Source organism: Dicentrarchus labrax, unplaced genomic scaffold (genome assembly GCF_905237075.1).
Source record: "Dicentrarchus labrax unplaced genomic scaffold, dlabrax2021, whole genome shotgun sequence".
NCBI classification, from domain to species: domain Eukaryota; kingdom Metazoa; phylum Chordata; class Actinopteri; family Moronidae; genus Dicentrarchus; species Dicentrarchus labrax.
Window position 1 is genome coordinate 8,972,976 of NW_026136723.1, and position 22,886 is coordinate 8,995,861.

The following is a 22,886-nucleotide window of genomic DNA, read 5'->3' on the forward strand; positions in this document are numbered from 1 at the left end:
GTAATATGTAAATTGCATTAATGGCCTGGTTTGAAACATTAGGAAATTGTGTGTAAACGTGTAACTTATGTTTGTTTTTTTACTGACTTACTAACATAATATTCAAATTTGGGACCCCTCCCAAGCCGGCTGAATGTAGATATAAGGGCATTGGATAAACTGACCCTGTATTCCAAAAATGTTCTTTTCTAAACTTTCACAAAAATTACTTTCTTAACCTTCAGCGAACAATTGATATTACTTTTACATTTTTGTCGGTCTGTGCTCCCTCAGAAACAGTCCAAAAATACATAACTGTGGGCACACAGGTATTTCAGAAAGGATCATTTTAAATAGGACATTCGCTGCATTTTTAAAAATAACTGCTATCGGCCCAACATGAAGAAGTAATATTCATATATAGATGCATAATCCACTTGTTTTGCAAAACTCTGAACCTGCATGAGGTAGACTGAATTGAAGCTGTGAGATTTAAAGAATCTACACCCCAACAGCCAACCTACACAGGTGTTTTTACCTATTTTGCCTGAAGAGATGTCTTCTCAGGACTGTGCAGATTGTGCTGCTGATTGACGTCTTCCTCACTCTCCTGTTGCACCCATTGATGCATGATTTAGAAACTGGCAACGACACGGCCGCTCAGCCTTGCTTCCAATTTGAGGTGTCTGTAAAACAGTTGGACACCCCAAACTGCAAAGGTCAATTATGACTCTTTTTATCTTGAACTATTGATCCATGGAGGTTTCATCTTTGTATAATTTCCTTCGAGCTGAGAAAAGCAATTTAATAATCTGTGACACCATCACAATGTAAAGTTTATGGGTTGAGCGGGAACTCGCGGCTGGGGAGGAACATATTCCATTGGCCAAATACCCAGGAAGTAAACCCGGAAGCTAGAAAAAAAAAGTCATATGCACCAGGCGGGCAATTTTCAATGGACTCAAAAGGCGCCATCTTTGTATCCGGTATCCAGTTCTAAGTACATGTCTGTGCATTCTTTTTCCGCATCAATATCTGGTGCCGACATTACCCACAATGCAATTCGACCACCGATAGTTTGGTCAGAGATTCAGGTGTGTTATGATAGTAGCTGTTAAAGTAGCCTCAATTCGCTATAAGCAGAGGAGCGGGCCCCAGATTTTTTTCATTTTCAAACTTTCAGCCCCAATCAAAGCTGACCGTGTGACATCACTTGAGGTCATTTAACAGACTTTGTATAGTTTCCTGTAGTGCCCTTTTAAGTACAAACCCCTTAAAAGCACAGATTCTGACATTCTTTGATACACATTTGAGATAAATATGAAGCTATAGCGCAGAGACATAGCTTAGCTTCACATAAAAGCTGAAGGCAGGGGAAACAGGTAGCCTGGCTCAGTCCTAAGATTAAAACAATCTGCCTTCCAGCACTTCTAAAGCTAACACTAACAGCCTTGTGTTAGGCCAAGAAATAGTCCAACCAAGACTTTAGTTTTTGTATGGATTAAACAAATTAGCTATAAGGAGTTGGTGAGCTTTAGAAGTGCTGGTAGACATATTTTGTTACCTTTGGACCGAGCCAGAGCAGCTGTTTCCCCCTGATCCAGTCTTTATGCAAAGCTAAGTTAACCATCTACTGGCTGTAGCTAATTCCTCTTATCTAACTCTCAGCAAGAAAGTTAATTAAAAAGAAAAGTCACAAAACATTCTTTCCTTTCTTTTAATGAATACTAAACATACAAAAGCAAACATACATACATGTAAGATTTCAATGAGTCACTAAGCCTTATTTGACATTTTGCTCCTTTGTAGAGCTTCTCCTATATAACTTATATATATAACTCCTAAAACCACCCCTGGGCGCAGTGTCATGCTCAATAAACTGCTCCTGCCAGAAGCACTTTGCTGAGTCGCTGTAGAGGTGCTGCTCTCTGACCGCCTCCCTCGGAGAAAGCGGCCTGTTTCAAAATGATTGGCCGCACAATAGAAGAGCAAACTCTGAGGATAGCTAGAGGGGTCCTACTCTTAATTTGTTGTGATCATGCACCCAGCCACCGTACATCAACTCTACTGCCTTAGGTCCAGCACAGTCATTCTTAGTGAGGATCACCGGCATGTTGCTGTACTTGCAGACTGTGTTCTCTGGATTGTGGACCCAGATGCCTATGTTAAGAAATGTCTCAGTTTAAGACAGAATGGCTTCAGAAATGTGTAATTGAAACTAAATAGCTTTTTTCAGAGGATGTGAAAAGAGTCAATCTACACAGACTGATTTTACTGTTTGATCAGAGAGTGATGATTCAGCAAACACAGCAGGCAGTCAGACATTGCATGATGAAGTCAAAAACTTGGTCTAGACCACTGTAGAACTCTGCTGTTTTCTTAATCTTAATTCTGAAAATACATTATATTACTGTGTCGGTAACAACTGAGAAATGTCTCCAAATGTCAGACTTTTTGCAGACAAACCTGCTTTAATCTTCTTTACAACTTCATTTGTTGACTCTGTCTCCATCCTTGGTGCAAGCTACGTCCCGGGACCCTCGGTTTATTTTTTTACCGCCTGCTCCCACCCGCAGCAAAGTCAAAGCAACCTGCTCCCGCAAGATTTGAGTTGGGTCCCATGAGACCCAGGATCCCAATCCTAATGCAGTTCTCTTGACCATGGCACCCATTCAAATTTTTTGACATGGCATCCAGACATGCCACCCAACCTGAAATAAAACCAAAAAAAAAAAAACATTATAACAGATGCTTATCAGTTTTAACAATTTTATATTGTATATTTTATATTTTATTATATTATAATATATCAAGGCCCATTCTAAATCACTCTAACTCTAAATCCAATTAAATATGCTAATATGTTACATGTATTTCTTTCCTGGTTTTGTTCCAAATTAAAACTAGCTTGTATTTATAGTGTACAAGGACAAACAAACAAAACAAAACAAAAAGCATTTTAATGGGACATGTGTGCCTACTGTTCATGTGGGGAGAGAGAGCACAACCAACTGACAGGGATGAGAGCCCCACATCACACATATATGATATTGGGAATGCACAATACCACAGTGAATGCTGTATTGGACAACAATCTGTCTTCTACAACCAGTTAAAACCTCTATGTTAAGCCACTTGCTGAGCAGTTTTAAGTCTGATTTTAGTTTTGTTGATCAGCTCCAATTATTTCATCTCAGACTGTTTTGAGGAAAGCGTGTTGAGTTACTATGACAACTGGCAACCGTGAGTTGTCATGCCATTAGCAGCAGCATAACTGCATAATAAACAGAGTTTTTAATATGGTAATTTCGAGATGTATGGCTTTTTTTCTTTCTTTGTTATTTTGTAAAATTAATGTAAATGTCGATTTCTTAACGTGGTGAAATGTCATTAAAAGCTCATATAATATAACAATTCCTCAATGCACCACAGGGTGCCCTGGCACCCACTTGGGAACCACTGTTCTGGAGGAGCATGTAAACCCATCTTAAAATCACCAACTCAACATTACAAGCTTTCAACATGGGAAAGGCAAAATCATCTATGGAAGTCATTCATAAAAAGAATAAATATATGAGTGTACAGTGTGATCAGTTGTTTCTACGGTATTTCTTCCTCTTTTATTTCACTCTGACACTACCATTAAGTGCATCCAAGGGGAAATAATTTTCATTATCCTGTGAAGTTTCTCCCTTTCTCCTTGTGCTATCTCCTTGTGTCTTTTATACATTTTCTTAAGTGGCTGTTCGTCTGCCTGAAAGGTTGCCCGCTAACAACAAAAGTACATAAATCACACAGAAAACGTCAAACTCATTGTCCTTTATCACATAAATACTTACAGATCTCGGTCACTTACAGAAAATATGAAACAGCCTCACCATATAGTTGGAAAGGCTTATAATAGTTGTCCTTTTTGTCCTCAGAATATAGACTATTTTTCATGTTGACAGGACAGCCTGGTTTTAAAATTACATCTTTACAGAAGCTGTGTGTTCTTATATAATGAAAAATAAATAAAGCATAACCACATATATTAAACACTGAACACATGTTTACTTCACATGTGATTATATTTGGCTCATTGTGCTGTGATAAGGTCTACATTGTCGTGTTGATTTCCCTCAATTTCTTATGCAGTGCTTTAAATGGTCTCATTCCAGAGTTTGGTGATGCAGTAAATAGAAAAACAACATTATTCATTTCTCTCATTTGGTTCAGCCGCGACTTGATATTGAGTTGCTTTCCTTTGAGCTTCCATTGTAATTAGACTCCAGAGAAGTTGTAGAGAAGCTGACTGTTTTGACTTGCGGCTCTCCTTTAACAGGTTCTGTGGATCACTTTACTACAGTGTACAGGCAAAAGTGTTTGTAATTGTTTGGAATGACCACAGTCGGGATAAGGCAAGACAAAAAGCTTCTGATTTAAATGTATGCTCAGACCCTACAAAGTGGCAAAATAAATCTGTATAAAATATTTGGTTCTAGGGCCTTGGTAACCTTGCAAGGCAGCTGGACTCGCAAGATCACAAGATCATGCAAGAATCTATATTGCCAAGCTATGCACTTGCACTATGGCACCGGACCAATTAGAGTCCTTTGAGTAACTACTGGCAATGGCATGAGGTCCAGGTGTGGTTCAATGCTAGTTGTGTGTGAAGACGTGAGTGAAGAGACTGTCGAAAACAACAATGGCGGCTGCAAAACAGGTTAGCATTGATGCTGCTTGCATCCGTCATATCAGATCTGGAGAGCCTTTTTTCATTCAAAGAAGAGCAAAGAATGGCACTGGAGGATTTTCTTGATGGAAAAGATGTGTTTTGCTCTTTTCCCGACTGGCTTCGTTGTATGGTTCGTTGATCTGATTGGTAAATGTGATAGATAGATCCAATAACCTGACAGATATTTTTTGAAAGTGCCTGCCCTTTTCCAAACAGTTTACAATGACAACTTCCATGATGGTTCTGTGTTCTGTGGCGCAGTCAGGTTAGGGGTGAGCTGTCAGTTGGAAAGCTCTTAAGCTTGGTTGCAAAGATAAGATAAGACAAGATGTTCACACAGTTTATTACCATTAGTACCATTGAGCCTATCTATTCTGCATTTGTGGAGCAGTTTATACTCTGGTCAAATAAAAGAGTCATGGTGCAACAAGACTAATATGCAACACTCCCTCTATTCTGGACTCTCCGTTCCCTCAAAGTTCAGCACTATCGAGGAGGCATCTCCATGAGCACATGCACTAGGCGATTCAATTGGAATTAATTATATTATGCTGTTTTATTGCTGACCAACATTGTGGTCTGGAAGTAAGAGAGGAGCAATGATCATACTAATGGGGATAATGGTGGCAGTCTTTCCTCAAAGGCTTTCTGGATTTTGTACTTGTTTTCACCCATGAAACAAAAGTAGAGCTTGAGAGCCCTTCTTACTTTCTCACTTTCATACAGCTGTTAATCGCTTTGTAAAAGGGGCAGGAATTGTTGATTACTGAAAGTCACAGAAATTGCTTCCATTTCTGATGTTGGAAAGATCAGATGTTCTTCAACCATCCAACAAGCACTTTGCTTGAAGCATACGGACGCCTTTAGACCTTTCATGGACTGACTTGTTTTGAATATTTGATAGAATAGAGTGAGAGGCTCTGTACTTCTTAGTGTGAAGACACTGAATAAATATAACTCTTGACTTCTCTTTTTTTGTTCAACAGAGACATGATGTATTGCTGAATGGGTGACAAACTCCCTGTCACCTCACATACCCTGTAAAGTCCCCCTCCCATCGCATTGTTCAGGACAGGGTCCCCCAGCATAGTGGCAGTAATGTACCAGGAGGTGGCCTTCCTGGCAGGCAGCACAGAGCACCAATTCACATCGTTTCGCTTCAACCGAGTGGAGAACCCGCAGGAGGTCACCTCCAAGAAGGGTTTGTTCTACAAGCGAGCCCAGCTCCTGCTTCAGCCTCAGCCTCGCCAACAGGACGGAGATGAGATCGGCCTGGCTGATGGGGCGGCCATTATTAATGTGGGGGGGATTAAGTACCGCATCCCCTGGTCCACACTGGAAGAGTTCCCCCTGACACGGCTTGGTAAGCTTCGCAGCTGCAGCAACGAGGCCGAGATCATGGACGTGTGCGACGACTACGACGGCAGTCGCAATGAGTATTTCTTTGACCGAAGTCCGTCAGCTTTTCGCACAATTGTCACTTTCTTAGCGGCGGGGAAGCTGCGGCTGCTGAGGGAGATGTGCGCCCTTTCCTTCCAGGAGGAGCTGCTGTACTGGGGGGTGGAGGAGAACAACCTGGATTGGTGCTGCCTCAGGAAGCTGCGGCTCAGGCAGGAGGAGTACAAGGAGCAGCAGAGGCTAGAGGAGGAGGATGCAGAGCTCACCTCACCGCAGTCCTGCGAGGAGAGCCAGCAGCCACCCGGAGTGGGGTTGCAGGAAGAGACCAATACAGGGGGCTGCATGCGAAGACTTAGGGACATGGTAGAGAACCCCCACTCTGGCCTGCCAGGGAAGATCTTCGCCTGTCTGTCAGTGATATTTGTTGCCATCACCGCTGTGACGCTGTGTGTCAGCACCATGCCAGACCTCAGAGAGGAGGAGGAGAGGGTGAGTTCACGCTGCACTTATCAGTTTCAGTAATAACTTTTTTCTTTGCCTTTCTTATTCACAGATTCAATTAAAATTTAAATTATCCAAAAGGTCCAAGCTCCTATCGACAATTACTGTACTGAAATCATTTTATTCAACAAAAGCAGAAACAGTATCATTCAGCAATCATGGTCAGTCACACAAAACTTCCAAAGCAAGGCATCCCTGAATTTTGAAGGTAAGACATCATCACATGCTAAACAGATTTCCATGCTGAACACCATAGTTATGGCATTATACAACTAACATAACCATAAACTGAAGGACCTCCAGTCTCAGGAATCCTTTTTTTTCCCCTTTTAACAGCCTTAGGGATGTGAATGCTTTACAGCTGCTACAGTAGAATTCAGATTATGTTGATGCAGCAGCCCACATACAGAGTCTTCCTGGGCTTTATTGTAAATCATCATGACAGAGACAGAGGCGAAGGCTCAGGGACAACAAGGCTTCCTCTCCATTCACTTGAATACCAGATTACTGTGTAGCCGCTCACTGTCTCTGCAGCATACATTCCTTCATAGCAACATGAGATCCATGTTCTCCCAAATGTCTGTAAATACACAACACCAAGATGAGTAAAAAGGCCGTATATTCACAATCTTTAAATGGATAGTCTTTTTGGGTTTTAGGCTTCGGTTCTGTATTTCCAAAATCCCACAGATATTCTCCCCATGCAGCTTCACTTGACCTGCTTTCAAAAATGAATATGAAATAAGCTAAAATGAATATGAAATAAGCTCATTATTGTTATATAACATGATGATTATGCAAATTGTGACCATGAAGTCTTAATCTGTACAGTTAAAGGCTTGTTTATCCAAACATTATCTAGACCAGCTGACCAGCAAACAAATTAGGAGCTTTAAATGGAAAACACATTGATTTATACTGTGTGTCATGTTCACTTTGATGCTTCATTTAAGATGAATTTAAACTTCTATGTAGACTGTACATGGCATTTTAGAAAGAGAAAATGTATTACTCCTGAAGGGGAAATAGGGGACAGTTAAACATTTTGGGAAATACGAATATTCTCTTTCTTTCTGAGAGTTAATATCAATCTCATGTCTATGCGTTAGCGGGCATGTTTAGCTTAGCACAATGACTGGAAACCAAGCCCCCTGAAAAGCACCACTTTGACATTGTGGCCAAACTGTGTAAGGTTTTAAAGGAAGTTTTGTTCTAAGAACTGTTTCTTGGCAAACCATAGCTGGGTGCAGTGACTGCTCGACTATTTTCAGTGGAAAATGGCTATAGTCCGCTCATAAAGTCACTGGAAATTGCCACATGCTAATTTGCATACACATGATGTCATTATGCCACAATTTGCTTGCCTATGAAAGATTCTGTCATTAGCATCCCATATATATGTATATATATTCATCTAAATCCTCCTCTAAAATTACAAACCATTTTATGCAGGTTACTGAATAAACTAACTCTCATAAAATAAATAAAATATTAAATCAAATTAAATTAAATGATTTCATCTTGAACAAAAACAATGGAGGAAGAGTTCTGCAGGCAAACAATGGGGATTAATGATTGTTTGTTTGGAAGCATGATATGCACATTCACAGCTCATTTAGCTTGCTTGGTTCGTCACTTGGCTCTTTTTTGAGGCAAAGTTACAATAAGGGTCTTTGAAAATAGTTAAGTTGGCAACAGCTGGCAGAATTCTTGCAGTATTTAAAACATTCACAAACCCCGCCCCCTCCATGTTAGCAACCCAATCACTAGTGTGCAGCGCCCATACCTGTGGTATTTTGGCTTCAGTTTGTAAAGTGGGAGGAAGTGGAGATCCATAGTCCTTTGTGAGTATCTAGCAGTGGTCCTGACTCTAGCTCTGTACTTAAGGCACAGACATGAGATTGGTATCAATCTATTCAAGTGTATTTCCCAAAATGGTTAACTATTTCTTTAATTACAATACACCCAAAAGAATATGAATATGATTATAGCAAGTAATGTGTTGGCAATTAAAAAAAAAACATGAAGGCTGATGATAAGGTGCAGCCTGATGTAGAAATGTCTAAATAAATGAGAATACTCATAACTTACAGTCTCTGGTCTCTAATTAGGTCTGAAAGTGAGAGCACATCCACTTGTTGCTGCGTTTAGCTTTGATCTTACAGCAAGAGAAATCTTTCTACCTGGGGCTTTTGTTCCAACTAACTACACATGTTGCCACAGTCTGTGACAAAAGGAGCAAAAGAGCATATTAAAGCTGACAATGTCTTCCTCCTGAACCTTTTCATGTCCGCCCTTGCCTCAGAGACTTCAGAAAGCCTTGGCGATCTGGCTCCAAAGCGTCTTTGTATTACGCTAATTCACCTCTTGAATGACATCAGCAGACCATAGTATGATTAAAGAAGAGCCCCGCAGCTTCTCCTTCTGTCAAAGATACATCTTCATCAGCAGGCTGGGAGGGGGGTGTTAGCATCAAGTGCGTAAGCTTCAAAGGGAGAATCCATCAGGAAAACAAAGTGGGTAAAAACTGAACAAAGACCAGCTTAAACATAGTCCTTTTCTATCTCTAATTAAGTGTCATCTATCATTACATGCCTGTATGAATCTGCAGCTTTAATTATTTGAATCGGAAGAGCAACAGGTGTGATTAGAGAGGCACTATGTTTCAAATTCCGGACAGCTAAAAACAGCGTCGCTGTAGCACCAATTAACCACCCAGAGATGCCTGAAAAAGAGAGTCCTCCTCTGTGAATGAGGAGTTCATTAGGAGCGAGAACTAAACCTGAACCAGCCATGGGAGGCAACCCCAAAAACGCAAGGGTTTATGGGTATAATGAGGCGGCTGTTACTCTTGTAAGACCTATAACCAAGGAAGGCAAACCGCAATCTGACACTTCTTCGCACATTCTAACCGCCAAAACACTAGAGACATTAAATAAAACATGCCATCTACAGAGTCTGTTAATATGAGGTGACATTACTAAAGAAACATAACTTTGTCTTAAAAGTATCGTGAGTCCCCTTTTTTATAACCGCTGGCAATAGATAGGCAATAGATGTAGAATACCACAAAATATTCTTATTCTAAAAAAAGACAATATTCCTACTGAGGTCTTTACATGGCTAATGAAAGATTAATATTCCACTAATACTCCTGTTTACATTCAGCTGTGCATACTCCAATTAACTTAACTGTTAATAACGCACTGTACGTCCTATGGATCAATTTTCCTCCTTTTCCTTCCCCTTCCCTTCTTTTCAAACTGCAGTCATGTTGCTCCCGTGGTAAAAGTAGAACAGCTTGAGCCATTCAGCCTTCTTCTTACGTTCAGCCACCTTCTTGTAAAGGTTTGCCTTGCAATATTTGCTTATTTCCAAAAAGTGAGTTATGAGTTTTTCATAACGTGTAAAAGACCCTTCCGATCAGAATTGTGGGCTTTCCTTTTGGGGCATGCATCACTACTTCCAGCCTTGTAAACTGTTAGCTAGGCTTTTTCACAAAGCACAGAGCTGACCGGTAACAGGCAACAAGCTGAGTGTAGCAAACTGCAGTAAAAACCCCACATGAGACGCATATTCAAAAATGTTTACATGTCCAAAGAATGCTCTTGAAACCTGAATAACATCGGCATATCCCACGTCTTAAACAGAAATTGCTCCATTCGGAATAAGGCCTAATTAGGAATATTCAAATGGAATATGGTGTTTAATTCAATTCAATTCAATTCAATTCAATTCAATTTTATTTGTATAGCGCCAATTCATAACAGAAGTTATCTCAGGACACTTTTCAAATAGAGCAGGTCTAGACCGAACTCTTTAAAACATGAATTACAGAGACCCAACAGTACCACCATGAGCAAGCACTTGGCGACAAGGGCAAGGAAAAACTGCCTATTAAAAGGCAGAAACCTCGGACAGATCCTCCGGCTCTAGGTCGTCTGTCTCGACCAGTTGGGGTGAGAGAGAGAGAGAGAGAGAGAGAGAGAGAGAGAGAGGCAGAGAGAGAGAGAGAGCCAGAGACAGACAGACAGGTGCACAGCAACAACAGTATTGGCAATGGCAATCTAGCAGGACCATGGCAGGAGGCTCCACCAGGATCGACAAGAACCTGCGAGATGAGAAAGCACAAGAACTCCGGGGAAGAAGTGAAGTTAGTAACATGCATTAATGGAACATGAATGAGTGCAGAAAGAGAGAGGAAGGGAGGAGCTCAGTGCACCATGGGAAATCCCCCGATAGTCTAGGCCTATAGCAGCATAACTAAGGGATGGTTCAGGACTCACCTGATCCAGCCCTAACTATAAGCTTTATCGAAGAGGAATGTCTTAAGCCTACTCTTGAATGTGGTGAGGGTGTCTGCCTCCCAAACCACAACTGGAAGCTGGTTCCACAGGAGAGGAGCTTGGTAACTGAAGGCTCTGGCTCCTGTTCTACTTTTAGAGACTATAGGAACCACAAGTAGCCCTGCATTCAGAGAACGTAGTGGTCTAGAGGGGTAATAGGGTACTATGAGCTCTTTAAGATATACACAGTTTACAAGACCCTTCCCATCAAATGTGGAAAATTGTTATATTCTGAATATTAGTGCATACTTAGTGTGCATGTAAACTTCTCTCACAGTGGTTCAAGAAGAAAACTAAAGGTATGATTGCTCCCTATGATTCCCTACTTATATGCTCTCAGCAGTCATGGTGTATTCCGACGTGTCAGACTGGCTGTGGAGCGTTTCCTCTCTTCCTTACCATGTTAGGAGAAGAGTTTGGCCTTGCTCTGAAAACGTATGTGCTCTGTGAGTGGGTTTTGCTTCCTGTATTGTCCTCATTCACACTAATGTCAAGCAAAGCATTTCAGTAGCTGAACACTGATGAATCAGCTCAACTTGGTGAATTGCTTTTGCTAATTACCACATCTCTTTCAGTGGAGTCCGCCCACTCATCCTCCTCCATTACACTGCTTCCTAATATCCATTAGCTGTGATAGCTAGCCATTTACATCTGCACAGATTCTCACTATGCTAATGAAACTAATGAAATGATCATTTCCTCAGATACCCATTTTGATATTGTAATATATTGTGTATTTGTTATGTAGAATGTTTTTCAGGCTTCAGTTATGGCTCCAGTGTTGGCAGTATAAAGCCAGCAGCCCTCCATGACACACTATAATGCTAAACCTGCCTACATCTACCTTGACTTGTTACCTTTTAAATGAAACCACTGTAGTTACCATTAAAGCTTCTGATTAACTACGGTTATTTTGTGATGTTATTATTATTAATTGAAACCAGCAATACCTATAACTATAATAAAATAAATAAGTTACACAACACTGACACCTTTTTAGTATATATAGCTAACATATTAGTGAACATTTGCTTATTTACACATAGCAACACTAGCACTTACTACATTTCCTGGCCAGAGGTAAATCAAATATTCACTCTACTTTTAGCTCTGTTTTTTTTTTTGGTGTCCAACAGCTCCTGGGAAACTCTCTATCTCTTTAGCTGCTCAATGCTACACTTTGTTCACCAGCTAGTTGCTACTCTGTCTGCTGTTTGGTGCTGGGCAGGTAGTGTACAGTCAGGCACTGGAATCTGATTGGCCTCCCTATGTGCTACTCCATTAGTCTTTTCTATGGGTACCTACGGGTCCCCTCTTTACAGAGATGCCCACTTTATGCTAATGTCATGCAGTTTTTGGGGAAAAACCATGCATGCACCTAGTGTATTTGAATATTTATCCATACCAGTGTATTTGAATTGCATACATTGGGAATGAGTGAAAAGCTGAGACACATACTTCATGCCACCCCTGTATAAGTCAGTGCCCCTCTTGTGCCACCCCAGTTTACAAAGACTGCAAACGCCCCTGCACAAAACAGAGCCCCCAGAGCTTTGAAACCAATTTGACACAGGCAAAAACAATACTATGAGGGCAGTGTGAGTGAACCACAACAGTTAAGGTGTTGGCAAAAAAGCTAAAACAGCAATCTGAAAAATGTTAAAAGGCTCCATAGAGCTGAGGGGAAAAGCAGTGTGGGTGATAATTCCCTGTAGGTCACTACAAGCAAGCGCTATCACATGGACGTAAGCCATGTAAGATGCTAAAAGCATCTCAACAATTTAATTTGCCAGTAAATGAAGTCATGTTATGAAGCTGTCAAATGTGTAGATGTGGATTCCGGCCAAAATTAAATTGCATTGTGAAGCAGGAGGGCAATGCAACTTAAACCCAGGAAGCAGACGTCTTTATGCACTCGGTCACTTGAGCTGGAGCGAGTTCGGACAGAAACCAAGAGTTTTAAGCAGCCGCCTGCAATGGAAAGCACTTAGCCTGGCTGTCTAATCTAATGTGGCTCTTAGAGAAGCATTCAGTGGCTGGGAGACCTTTCTCTACCCCCCCCCCATCTCTCTCACACTCATATAAACAAAAAAAAACAAAAAAAAGAAGCTATATTGCATTTCACATTTCATGGTCCCTCTTCCACACTCCCTGGATGAATAGGGGATTAAACATCTCAAGTGCTTTGTCGATTTCTTCCTTCAGAATTGCTTACTCTGTTCACATAAGCATCTTTGAAAACTGTGTTCTTGTCCCATTTATCTCCTGCGAGAGCCCCGACTGTGGCTCTAACCTTTCAGTGACTCTGCTCATGCCTCAGAGCCTATACACTCCAGTCTGATGTAAATCCCAGCCACTTTAAACTACACCCCTACCCCAGCAATATATCACTGCAGGGGAACGGGGAGGCAGAGCTCAGAGGGTGTGGATGGGTGAAAGAGAAATGTGTGCAAATGCTCAAGGTCTGAAAGTGCTGAAAATCTGCTGCAAATAGGAGGTGCACATCACTCATTCCTCCTGTGAGTTAGACATACTGCTGTTCATGCTCAGAAAAAATGCGAAATCCATCATGGTGGTGATGATTTGTGTTTTTCATCCAGTGTTCGTTGAATAATTTCTGAGTGATTTCTTTCAAAGTATAAACTGTAAATCCACATGGAAATATTCTCATTTGATGGTAGAACTCCAGCAAACCTCCCCTACTGTCAGTTTCAAAATGTGATAGGTGACATGCAGAGGTAGGACGAGTACAGGACAATGGATGGGACATATTTGCATTGAAATTTAATACAGTATAAAATGGTTGTTACCTGATGCTGTATACTACTATACAAAAGCAAATGAGTAAGCAATGGGAATTCAAATATGCTCAGTCAAAGTTGCCAGACAGTGTATAACACCATAGGCAGCCTTTTTTTAGCAACCAAGCCCAGACTAACCCAGTGAACCAGAAACAAAACACCAGAGAATACGTTTGTGAGTCAAGTGTCATAGTGGTCTATCTTGCGATCTAATTAAATACCGCATCATTTTCTCAGTAGTAACTGGAATTTTGGACTTCCGTTGTAGCCACAACATCTTGATGGGCCATTTTTTTAACAGGAGAGACTCTCCAAGATGCGAACAGGGCTAGGCGAGCCAGCACTATTGCTAGCAAGCTAATCTAGTAGCGTATACTTTATCAAAGAAAAGGTTACAGTGGATAAAAATATATTGGTTTGAATTGCTTGAAAATTACATTGTTTTCTATCATACAATAGGAGAGTCTCACAGATTTTGAGCAATGTGTGTCTGTATAACTGTGTTGGTTTTGGACTTTTTCTGAACCCCTAGTGGTCAATTTGCAAAGGAGCAATGTGTAATTCCTGGTCTTCTCCAAAAACAATAGGGGGCAGCATTATTATTATTATTTATTGCAATAAACAGATCTAAAGGATGCTGAAATAACCACATCATGATGCAGATTTGGAAAAAGTCTGAATTCATACTTTTTCAGGTCTGTCGACAAGCATCAATCACGGCTATATGCAAACTTAGTTCATAGTAAAGTACGGCCAGTCTAGAATCAAGTATTAGACACATTTTACCAGAACTTACCAGGTAGTTTACTTCTTCACTTACTTCCTAGCATCTCCTTTTTTGTCCGGTCTCTGTATGAATATGTAGTAGTGTCATAGAGCTCTGGGTGCACACAGACAGCTACAAAGTGTGGGTGGGACCTCGGCTGCTGCAGACAAGTTGGAAAGCGAGAGTGAAGATAAATCCACTCTTTAATCCGTAACATTTTAAAAAGAAATTTGGCGCTCTCTGCTTGCCGGTAGAAGGCTCCAGACCAGAGGATGATTCAGCATCTGTCCCTTCACCAAGTTCACCAAGTTTGTGGATTTGAGTATGAGTTGTGACAGGTTAACTAAGCCTGTAAAAATAGGACTTAAAGGTTTGAAGACTAACATTACTGTGATTACATTACAGCGCTACTGCCTTATCTAAATTCCATTATGACATGGATTTAACAAATGCTAGGGCTAAATTCAAGCTTTTACCATCACGGGTGTCTTTCCTCCATATGCTTTGGCAGGCTGGTGCATTGCCATTTGGGTTCAGGATTGATTGAGAATCCACAAAAATGCAGAGTAAAAGAGGTTAAATGTATTACTCCAACCCTTTGGTTACTTACTGCTAACAGAAAAATGCTTCAGTTGAGCTCGCTCTAATTGCTCCTCCCCGCGGAGCTGCAAGCACACCCAGCTGAGCAGCCTCTCCGCACATGAAGAGGGATCACCATTGACTTTAAGTATTAGAAAATCCTTCTCCTGTTACCATAGAAGCATTTGCATTGGTAAACATTTGAAGCTAGAGTAGTCTGTCTGTCATTAACTGAAACAATGTCCAGTAATACCCAATATTTTTTCAACATTTCTCCCAGTGTAACCACAAAGGAAGCACTTTGCAGTGTGGATAAGATGAAGGATATTGACTGATGATCTCCAGAGATATGAGGGTACAGTGGAGCCAAAATCTAATCAAAACATGGGGAGGGTTTTCACTCCCAGGAGACTGAGCTTTCAAGTCGTGTCCAAATGTTCTACTCAAGTGGAATATCACTCAAAACACATACATTTTTCAAGGCAATCCTTTTCTGCCCAAAGGGGTTGCATTAGCCTTGCTCATAAAGGTTAATGCAAATAAACTCTGCCTGTAATGGCTTTGTGTTGAAACTGTGTGTTAAGAGCCGTTTGGAACAAATGAGTTCTTGCTAAATCACAATAAACGCAAAACACTGTATGCACTTCAGCTGTAAAGAATTAAAACTAGATGTTAACTGGACCACTTTTGCTAATTTACTCCCTCTATGTCCATCAGTATGGTGGCGTATTTTAACACAGGGCGGCAGAAAGAGAGAGTGAGAACATACCCTTGTCAGGCAACAGCCATCAATATTGATAGTACTTAAGATTAGGCTAGATCAGATGAAACTGTAATGACCCCCATGGGGAATTTGGGTTGTCACAGCAGCAGAGAACAAGATATAAATAACAGTGTATACTGTAGGTATATAGTGTAAAGACACAGTGTTCCCATTGTTGCAGGCTGAAGTGGGTGACCAGCTATTCAACTATACCATTATCAGGTGTACAGGTGGAACAAAGCATTAATGTTTCCAGTGTAAATACACAGTGAGAGCTATTAGCAGAGCAGTGGTCACAGCTAACATAAGGTGTGTAAATGTGCGTGAGTGGCTTTTATAGAGGGAACAGTATGTATGTATTGTGAAAGCAGCTAAAGACTGCGAATTGCAGGTTGAAAAGAATGAAATGTTTTCAATTCAGGAAAGAACAGAAAGCATCGGCCATAAAGTTCCCCTGCTCTCCCCACAGAACTGGCTGTAATAAATACATATTGACAAGCAACAAAACTGCTTGGGTCGAGGCCAATGCCCAGTGTGTGTGAGTTATAGCAGTGTTTTCAGGCTACTGAACATAAATAAATTTCCTGAATGATTAAAAAATATGATCAGTCTCCACGGTGGAGGTGGATTACACCTCTTCTTCTCGCCAAAGATTATGTTTAATGAAATCTTTAAAAAGTTCCAGACAAAGTAATTGTGGTTATGTAATTATCTGGGTGTGAGCGGAGTACTTTTCCTGCTAATCAAGTTTTTGCATCCTTCTCACACAAAACCGTAAGCTAAGACAGCCTGGCTTGTAGGGACTAGTAAGATATTATTATTGGGTCAATTTGAAATGATTAGACATAGAGCAGGTCACTAAGCTATTAACTTAGGAACATTGGTCTTATTTGTGATAATATATGTGACATTACTGGAGAAAGCTTCTCTCTGCTCCCATTTCTCCCTGAGGCAGGTTTCTCCGTACCATCCTGCCCTTTAGATTAGCTGTATCCACTTTCCCAGGCATCCTGTTTATTTGCAATAATTTAAAATCCAAAATTGAATTTCACAGATTTTAAATTGAATGAAAGTAATTTTAAAGTTGTGGGATAAGAATTAAGATGAGGACAGAAAAATATAATTGGTTGACAGTGTTTAGATATGCAGTGGGCTCGGTGCTGACGGTGAAATGTAACAGATTTAGTAAGTACTAATGGTTATTGAATACATTGTTAACTGTCGGGGACAGGAACCTATCCCAGCATGCACTGGGTGAGTGGCAGGGTACTTCATGGACAGGTCAACAGTCTTTTAAAGGGCCATAAATATAGACAAATATATTTCCCCTATGGGCTGTGCAGAGTTATCATTTCACTTAAACTGAAGCTGTCCATAAATGACTGGAATTCTGCCTGTGGAAATGACCCATTGTTTAAGTATTTGAGTGTGCTCATTAACATTGGGATTATTAATATTGAATGGATTGCCATACAGATAGCCACAGTCCCCAGAGGATACTTTGGTAATCCCCAAGCGTCTTCATCAGTTTGTCAAATATCAAATACCTGCAAAACATCATTTGCACAACAACATCCACATTCCCAATTGACTTAGCTTCTTCTACTTTGTGTTCATTACCTGCTGAGCATCAGTATTTAACATTGTCACTGTTAGCATGTTGCCATCAGTATTTAGTCCAAACCACTGCTGTACCTACTGCAGGACTGTGTACTTTCCCTTAAAAAGCTTAGGGAAGTAGATGTGCGTTGCTCTTAACCAGACATGCATTTGCCAAACCAAATCTTCATCCTTGAAGCCTTCTCTCGTGTAAAAGACAAAATATACTGTTTGAACAAGCTTCAAATTAAAGGGTAACCCTCAAATTCTGCTGCATTCCTTCCTCCTAGTGTAGTGCAGCAGAGGAGGCTATTGAAGGAGGCGTCAGACTCTCCGTTTCTCTGCTCAAAGACAGCTCTGACAGTCACATCTTTGGCCCTTTGAGAGCCACTGTGTGGGCACATGTGTTGTAGCTGGGCTAACAGCTCTACTGTGTGAGGCTCTTCAGTGTCAGTTTCTGTGGGGGAGTTACAGTACATATGACCGTAGCCACGCTGTTTTTCGCAGTTTGCGTTACTGTTCATCAGTCCTAAACATCTCGTTAAACTTTGAATACAGCACAGGTTATCGGTGGGCGCATTTGTTGTTTTTATTACCACAGAGGAGGAATAAATCTCACATTCAGGTTCGATCGTCTCTCCGCTGCCGACTGTGAGGCTCGCTCTACCAGCAGCAATGTGTGAGAGGCACAAACTGGTATTGTGCCATGGCAGCTGCTACCACAGTTGGGGGGGGGGGGTCAAAGTACGAAATAGACCTTGGGGTCTTGCCTATTACGTCGCATTAAGGGAAGCACCAGAGAATTCAGCTGAACTTTCACATTCAAGCAGACAAATACAAGCTAATTTTGAGCAGAAAAGAACATATACAACAAGAATCTATTATTATGTGTATAGTATAAAACATATCATTTAGTGTTTAGCTCCCCTTCAAGCACAAGGAGGCTTTCACATCAGGGACCCTGGCACGTACACGTGACCCCAAAGTTCATTTTGTTTGATTAGTGTGAACAATGGGCACGGACAAACCGTAACCGGGTCCACTTCAAAAGGTGGTCTCAAGTATAGTTTGTGTGCATCAGGCATGAAAACAACTGTACCAAAACACATAAGTGGACTGCTATTTCGAATGTGAAATCATAAATGTTTACCATATGTTAAGGATTTCTTGTGATCGTCATTCACCTTATGAGCCAGCGGTATGCCGATGGTATTGTTCTCTCAAGAAAGTGAAACTTAACTTCTGCCTGGCATCGTTCCCTTGTTCTTCTTACTTCATAACATGTACTTGTTTCTGTTATTTTAGTAGTTTTAACTAAACCATGGCCATGGCTGATAGGAAGGCAGGCGAGATGGTCATGAATAATATGAATAATAAAGAATAATAGTGGGTATATGAGCTTGGGATCTTGTGATTAGTGGGCTTTTCTACACTTTAACCTTGTCACGTAGATGAGGACACAAGTGTACAAAGAACAAAATTACTAATATGAAAGCTAAGTGGCGGGGGAGTGAAGAGGTGGGGCAGTCATACTCAGGCGAAGCAATTGTACGTAATATGAAAACACCCTCTCACCTTTGTGTGACTAGTTGTTCCTTACCAGGTAGGGGCAGATTGCTGCCTCTTGAGGCTGAAAAACTCTCAGTAAGACTTTGGTTCTCACCCAGCTGTAGTTCCACTGGGCGTTCTCCAGCCTCTGGGGGCATCTGTGAGCACCAGAATCACGTGAAGAAGGCACGCTAGAAAACTGGACACAAAGATAAACATACTTACTTATCTGAGGGGTTTCCAAACCGCATTTTATGGTTTTACAGTGGAGATGGCTTTAAGGATGAGTTCCAACCGTTTGGTTTGGCAAATGCACAGCTGGTTAACTTCCCCACCTCCATTAAAGCGCAACCCACAGCTGGGTCCCCAAGCTTTTCTACAAGAAGCATCTGGAACTGTCTACCATGCAATAGATGACATTCCCAAAAGGGGCTATTGTGGCAGTAGTAAGTCTATATACATAATATGTCACTAAAATGACATTAATGTCTAAAACGGCAAAACACTCAAATCATGTTAAGTGTATAACAGTACATAACTTTAATATTTTGTTTTAACTGCTACAAGTTCTCATTTGGCAATGTAGCAATAATTCCTGAGCCATGCTATTATGTATGCTGAAATTTTAGCATGGAGAGCTACTGATCCACACACGGATGAGTTTTCATATCTTTGTCTTTCATAAAGCATGCAAGAAGTAGAAATGAGGCATGGTAAAAGCCAGTCTTTTTGTTTCTATATGCATTTACTTCATCTGCAGCACCAACTGTTGGTAATAAAGCTCTTTTCATCCCGTATGTAACTGGTTTCAATCTATTTAAATATTCATGACTGAACAACACTTGCATGGCAGCTGATCGCTTTATGTGTGAGAACATCCAATTGTGTCAACCGCAAAATAAGATGCAGTTTTTTTTAAACCAATGAAGCTCTTCTTTGCTTTTGCACACTGTATTTAAACACTGAAAACACAACCTAGACTTTGTGTTTATAGTCTATACTATCATAAAGTCTGCCATCTCTTCTTGTGGATGGAAATCAAACTTGCTTGACCTTAAAATCATGAGGATTCACTCACAATCCCGTAATCGCTCTGTAATAAGATTCTTGCTTTGAGAAGAAGCATTTCAAGATGGTCTCTGGATGAGAGGGAAAAAGTGTTGAAACTCAATCTGGCCCTCAGAACAAACACACACACACACACACTGAGTACACACAGCAGAGCCCAGTGAGGTGAACCAATGAGAGCGGTAAATCAATCCATTAAAAGCATGGGTGTGCCGAAGACAAAACCACTCGAAGTCCGCCTGTTTGTGAATCACACCCACTCCAGCTCTATCTGTCTCTATCAGAGGTGAGCCGTCGCTTTTTGCACTGTTTGGTTTACATGCTTGTCTTCAGCTGTGACAGGGTCAGAGTCCCCTGATCGCTGAGACGGATAATTGTGTGCTTTTAATTTGATCCTCTGCGCATACATCAGAGGCATTTCAGTGTGGAGAATGGGCGGGAGGGAGCGGAAAATGCACTCAGCCAGAAAGCCTCTGACAGAGAACAATCCAAACACGCTGGTCAAATTCAAGTAAAGGGACGGTATCAGTTGCAAATGTGTCACAAGCAGACAGACTCCCATGTGGACGCAGAGGAGCAGAATGACTGAGGAAGTGTGAAGCATACTGGTTAGCATGTGAGAATGAGTGAGCTCCTTAAGGATTTGGACAGTAGCACATTTATTTCTTTTGGCTTCAGACTCGTATTACTTTGGATATGAAATGACAGCATGTGGTTAGAGGGTGGATTTTAGCTCAATTCGGAAACACTCAGCTTCATGATTGTGCCGCTGCGCTTTAATCTCCCTGCATTTTAGGAAAACTTGAAAAAAAAGTATACTTTTGCAGATCCCTAAAAGGTTTACCACAGGAGCACGAGGACTCAAAGGCGGATTGATAACCCAGACATCCTAATGGGCTGGAGAAAGAAACAACAAAAAATATGATATTGACAATATGAGATCAAGACTTAGCAGATAGATATTTTAGCTCAGACTGAATGGAGAGGCTGTTTTACTGAATATAATCATATTCTGTCTCTATAATCTATCCAAATGTTTTTGGCATTCTGAAAAGGAAGAATATGAACAAAAAGTGTTTTTGTTTTTACATTTCTGGTCCAATTTGGCTTAAAATCTTCTCAAACCCAAGCTGACAATCTGTGCTGTTAACCTCATCGTTATTTTATCCTTACACATTTCAAACTAAGAAGGCTTTTTAGCAGCTGGTCAGGGACCTATGGAGCTGTGCTGAGGCAGATAACTGACTCCCTATTGTTCATTTTAATTTAACTGTGGACTACAGCCAGTGGAGACTTCTTGATGTGACTGACTAATAGAAAATACGATTTCATATGTCCTCATGCTGTTTTTGTTCCTCAGTAAGTAGGTTGTGTATTTTAGTCTCCGTGGCACCTCATTTGTAAAACCTGCTCAATATTATTGTGATGTATATAAAGGATTTTACTCATTAACCCTTCTTTCACCGGCTTTTGCTAAGAAATATTTCCAGGAGATCTTGTAAAATCTTACAGTCACTAAAATCTAAATAACATGCTAACAGTTATAATGCCTGCATGTTGATGTTTAGCTTGTTACATGTTAACATTTGATAATTAGCACTAAACACAAGATACAGCTGAGGCTGATGGGAATGTCACGAGTTTTCCAGGTTGTTACAATTCATCCTCTGGGAACCACAGGTGTGTGTACCAACTTACACAGCAATCCATCCAATAGTTATCCAGATATTAACAGATAAGAACTAAAAAGTCAACTTTACGGCGGCGCTAGTGAAAAAGTCAGGGGATTAGCATCAGTCATTAGAATATATACGGACATAGAACCATGAAAGTCTGTAGAAAATGTCTCAATAGTGTCGAGATATTTCAGTGTGGCCTAAAGTGGACAGACCAACTGACATTTCCATCCCTAGATCAACTCTGCTAGCATGGCTAAAAACCATAAACCTTTCAACAAAAATATGTCAAGACAGCGAGACATCTTCATAATAAACTTCAATGTTCAAATAAACTGAAAGCAAAATCCACAAGCCTCTGCTTCATGAAATCAATGTTACTTTAAAGGACCGTGTGTAGAATTTAGTGGCATCTAGTGATAATTGTAGCAAGCTGAAACCCCTTCGCTCAATGAAGCGTGTAGGAGAAACTACGGTGGTCACGACAACTCTTAAAAAAATGTGCAAGGCCCTATCTAGAGCCAGCCTTGGTTTGACCATTCTGAGCTACTGTAGAAACATGGCAGACTCTATGGAAGAGGACCTGCTCCCTCTGTACTTAAAAACGTCTCAAAACACAACAGTTCTTAATGTCAGATGATTATACACTACTAAAAACATACCTCTGAAAAATATATTCCCATTCTGCCAATAGATCCTCCTGAATGTAATGACATTTAATTTACATCTAAAGACTGCTTAGCATTAAAGCAGGTGTGATGGCTACCTGCAGACTACTGGCTTGCTACGTATGTAGGTGGCTCTGTGGCTATACTTCATGGTCAAAATTCCACTTTTAACATTTTGCATGTGTCAGATTTTTATTAGACCATGTATTTTATCTGATTACAATGTAAGAAATCATGGATTGCAAGTTTGATGATTTGTAATCACAAGCTAGCAAGAATTGCCATCTGGGGTATAATTACTACACAGCACTGTCACATCCACATTGTGCAGGTCTGACAGAAGCGCCACTGTCATTTTTCCCAAAGCCTGTGGCAGAACCTATTTCAAACTAGTTTTAAGACTTCTAAGAATTCAGTAAAGGTATGCTTGAAACAGCCAGGCCATCAGTCAGGGGGCGAGTTCTGACCCCGATCATC

At 40.8% G+C, this 22,886-nt stretch overlaps 1 protein-coding gene across 1 annotated transcript in view; it reads left to right on the plus strand.

Moving 5' to 3' along the window:
• Positions 1-22,886, plus strand: part of kcng2 (potassium voltage-gated channel, subfamily G, member 2) — a 32,066-nt gene that overhangs the window by 4,326 nt on the left and 4,854 nt on the right. Inside the window, exon 2 of the mRNA XM_051389912.1 lies at positions 5,683-6,583. Within this exon, the coding sequence (XP_051245872.1) occupies positions 5,795-6,583 (789 nt within the window). The 5' untranslated portion in view covers positions 5,683-5,794. The remainder of the gene's footprint in view (positions 1-5,682; positions 6,584-22,886) is intronic.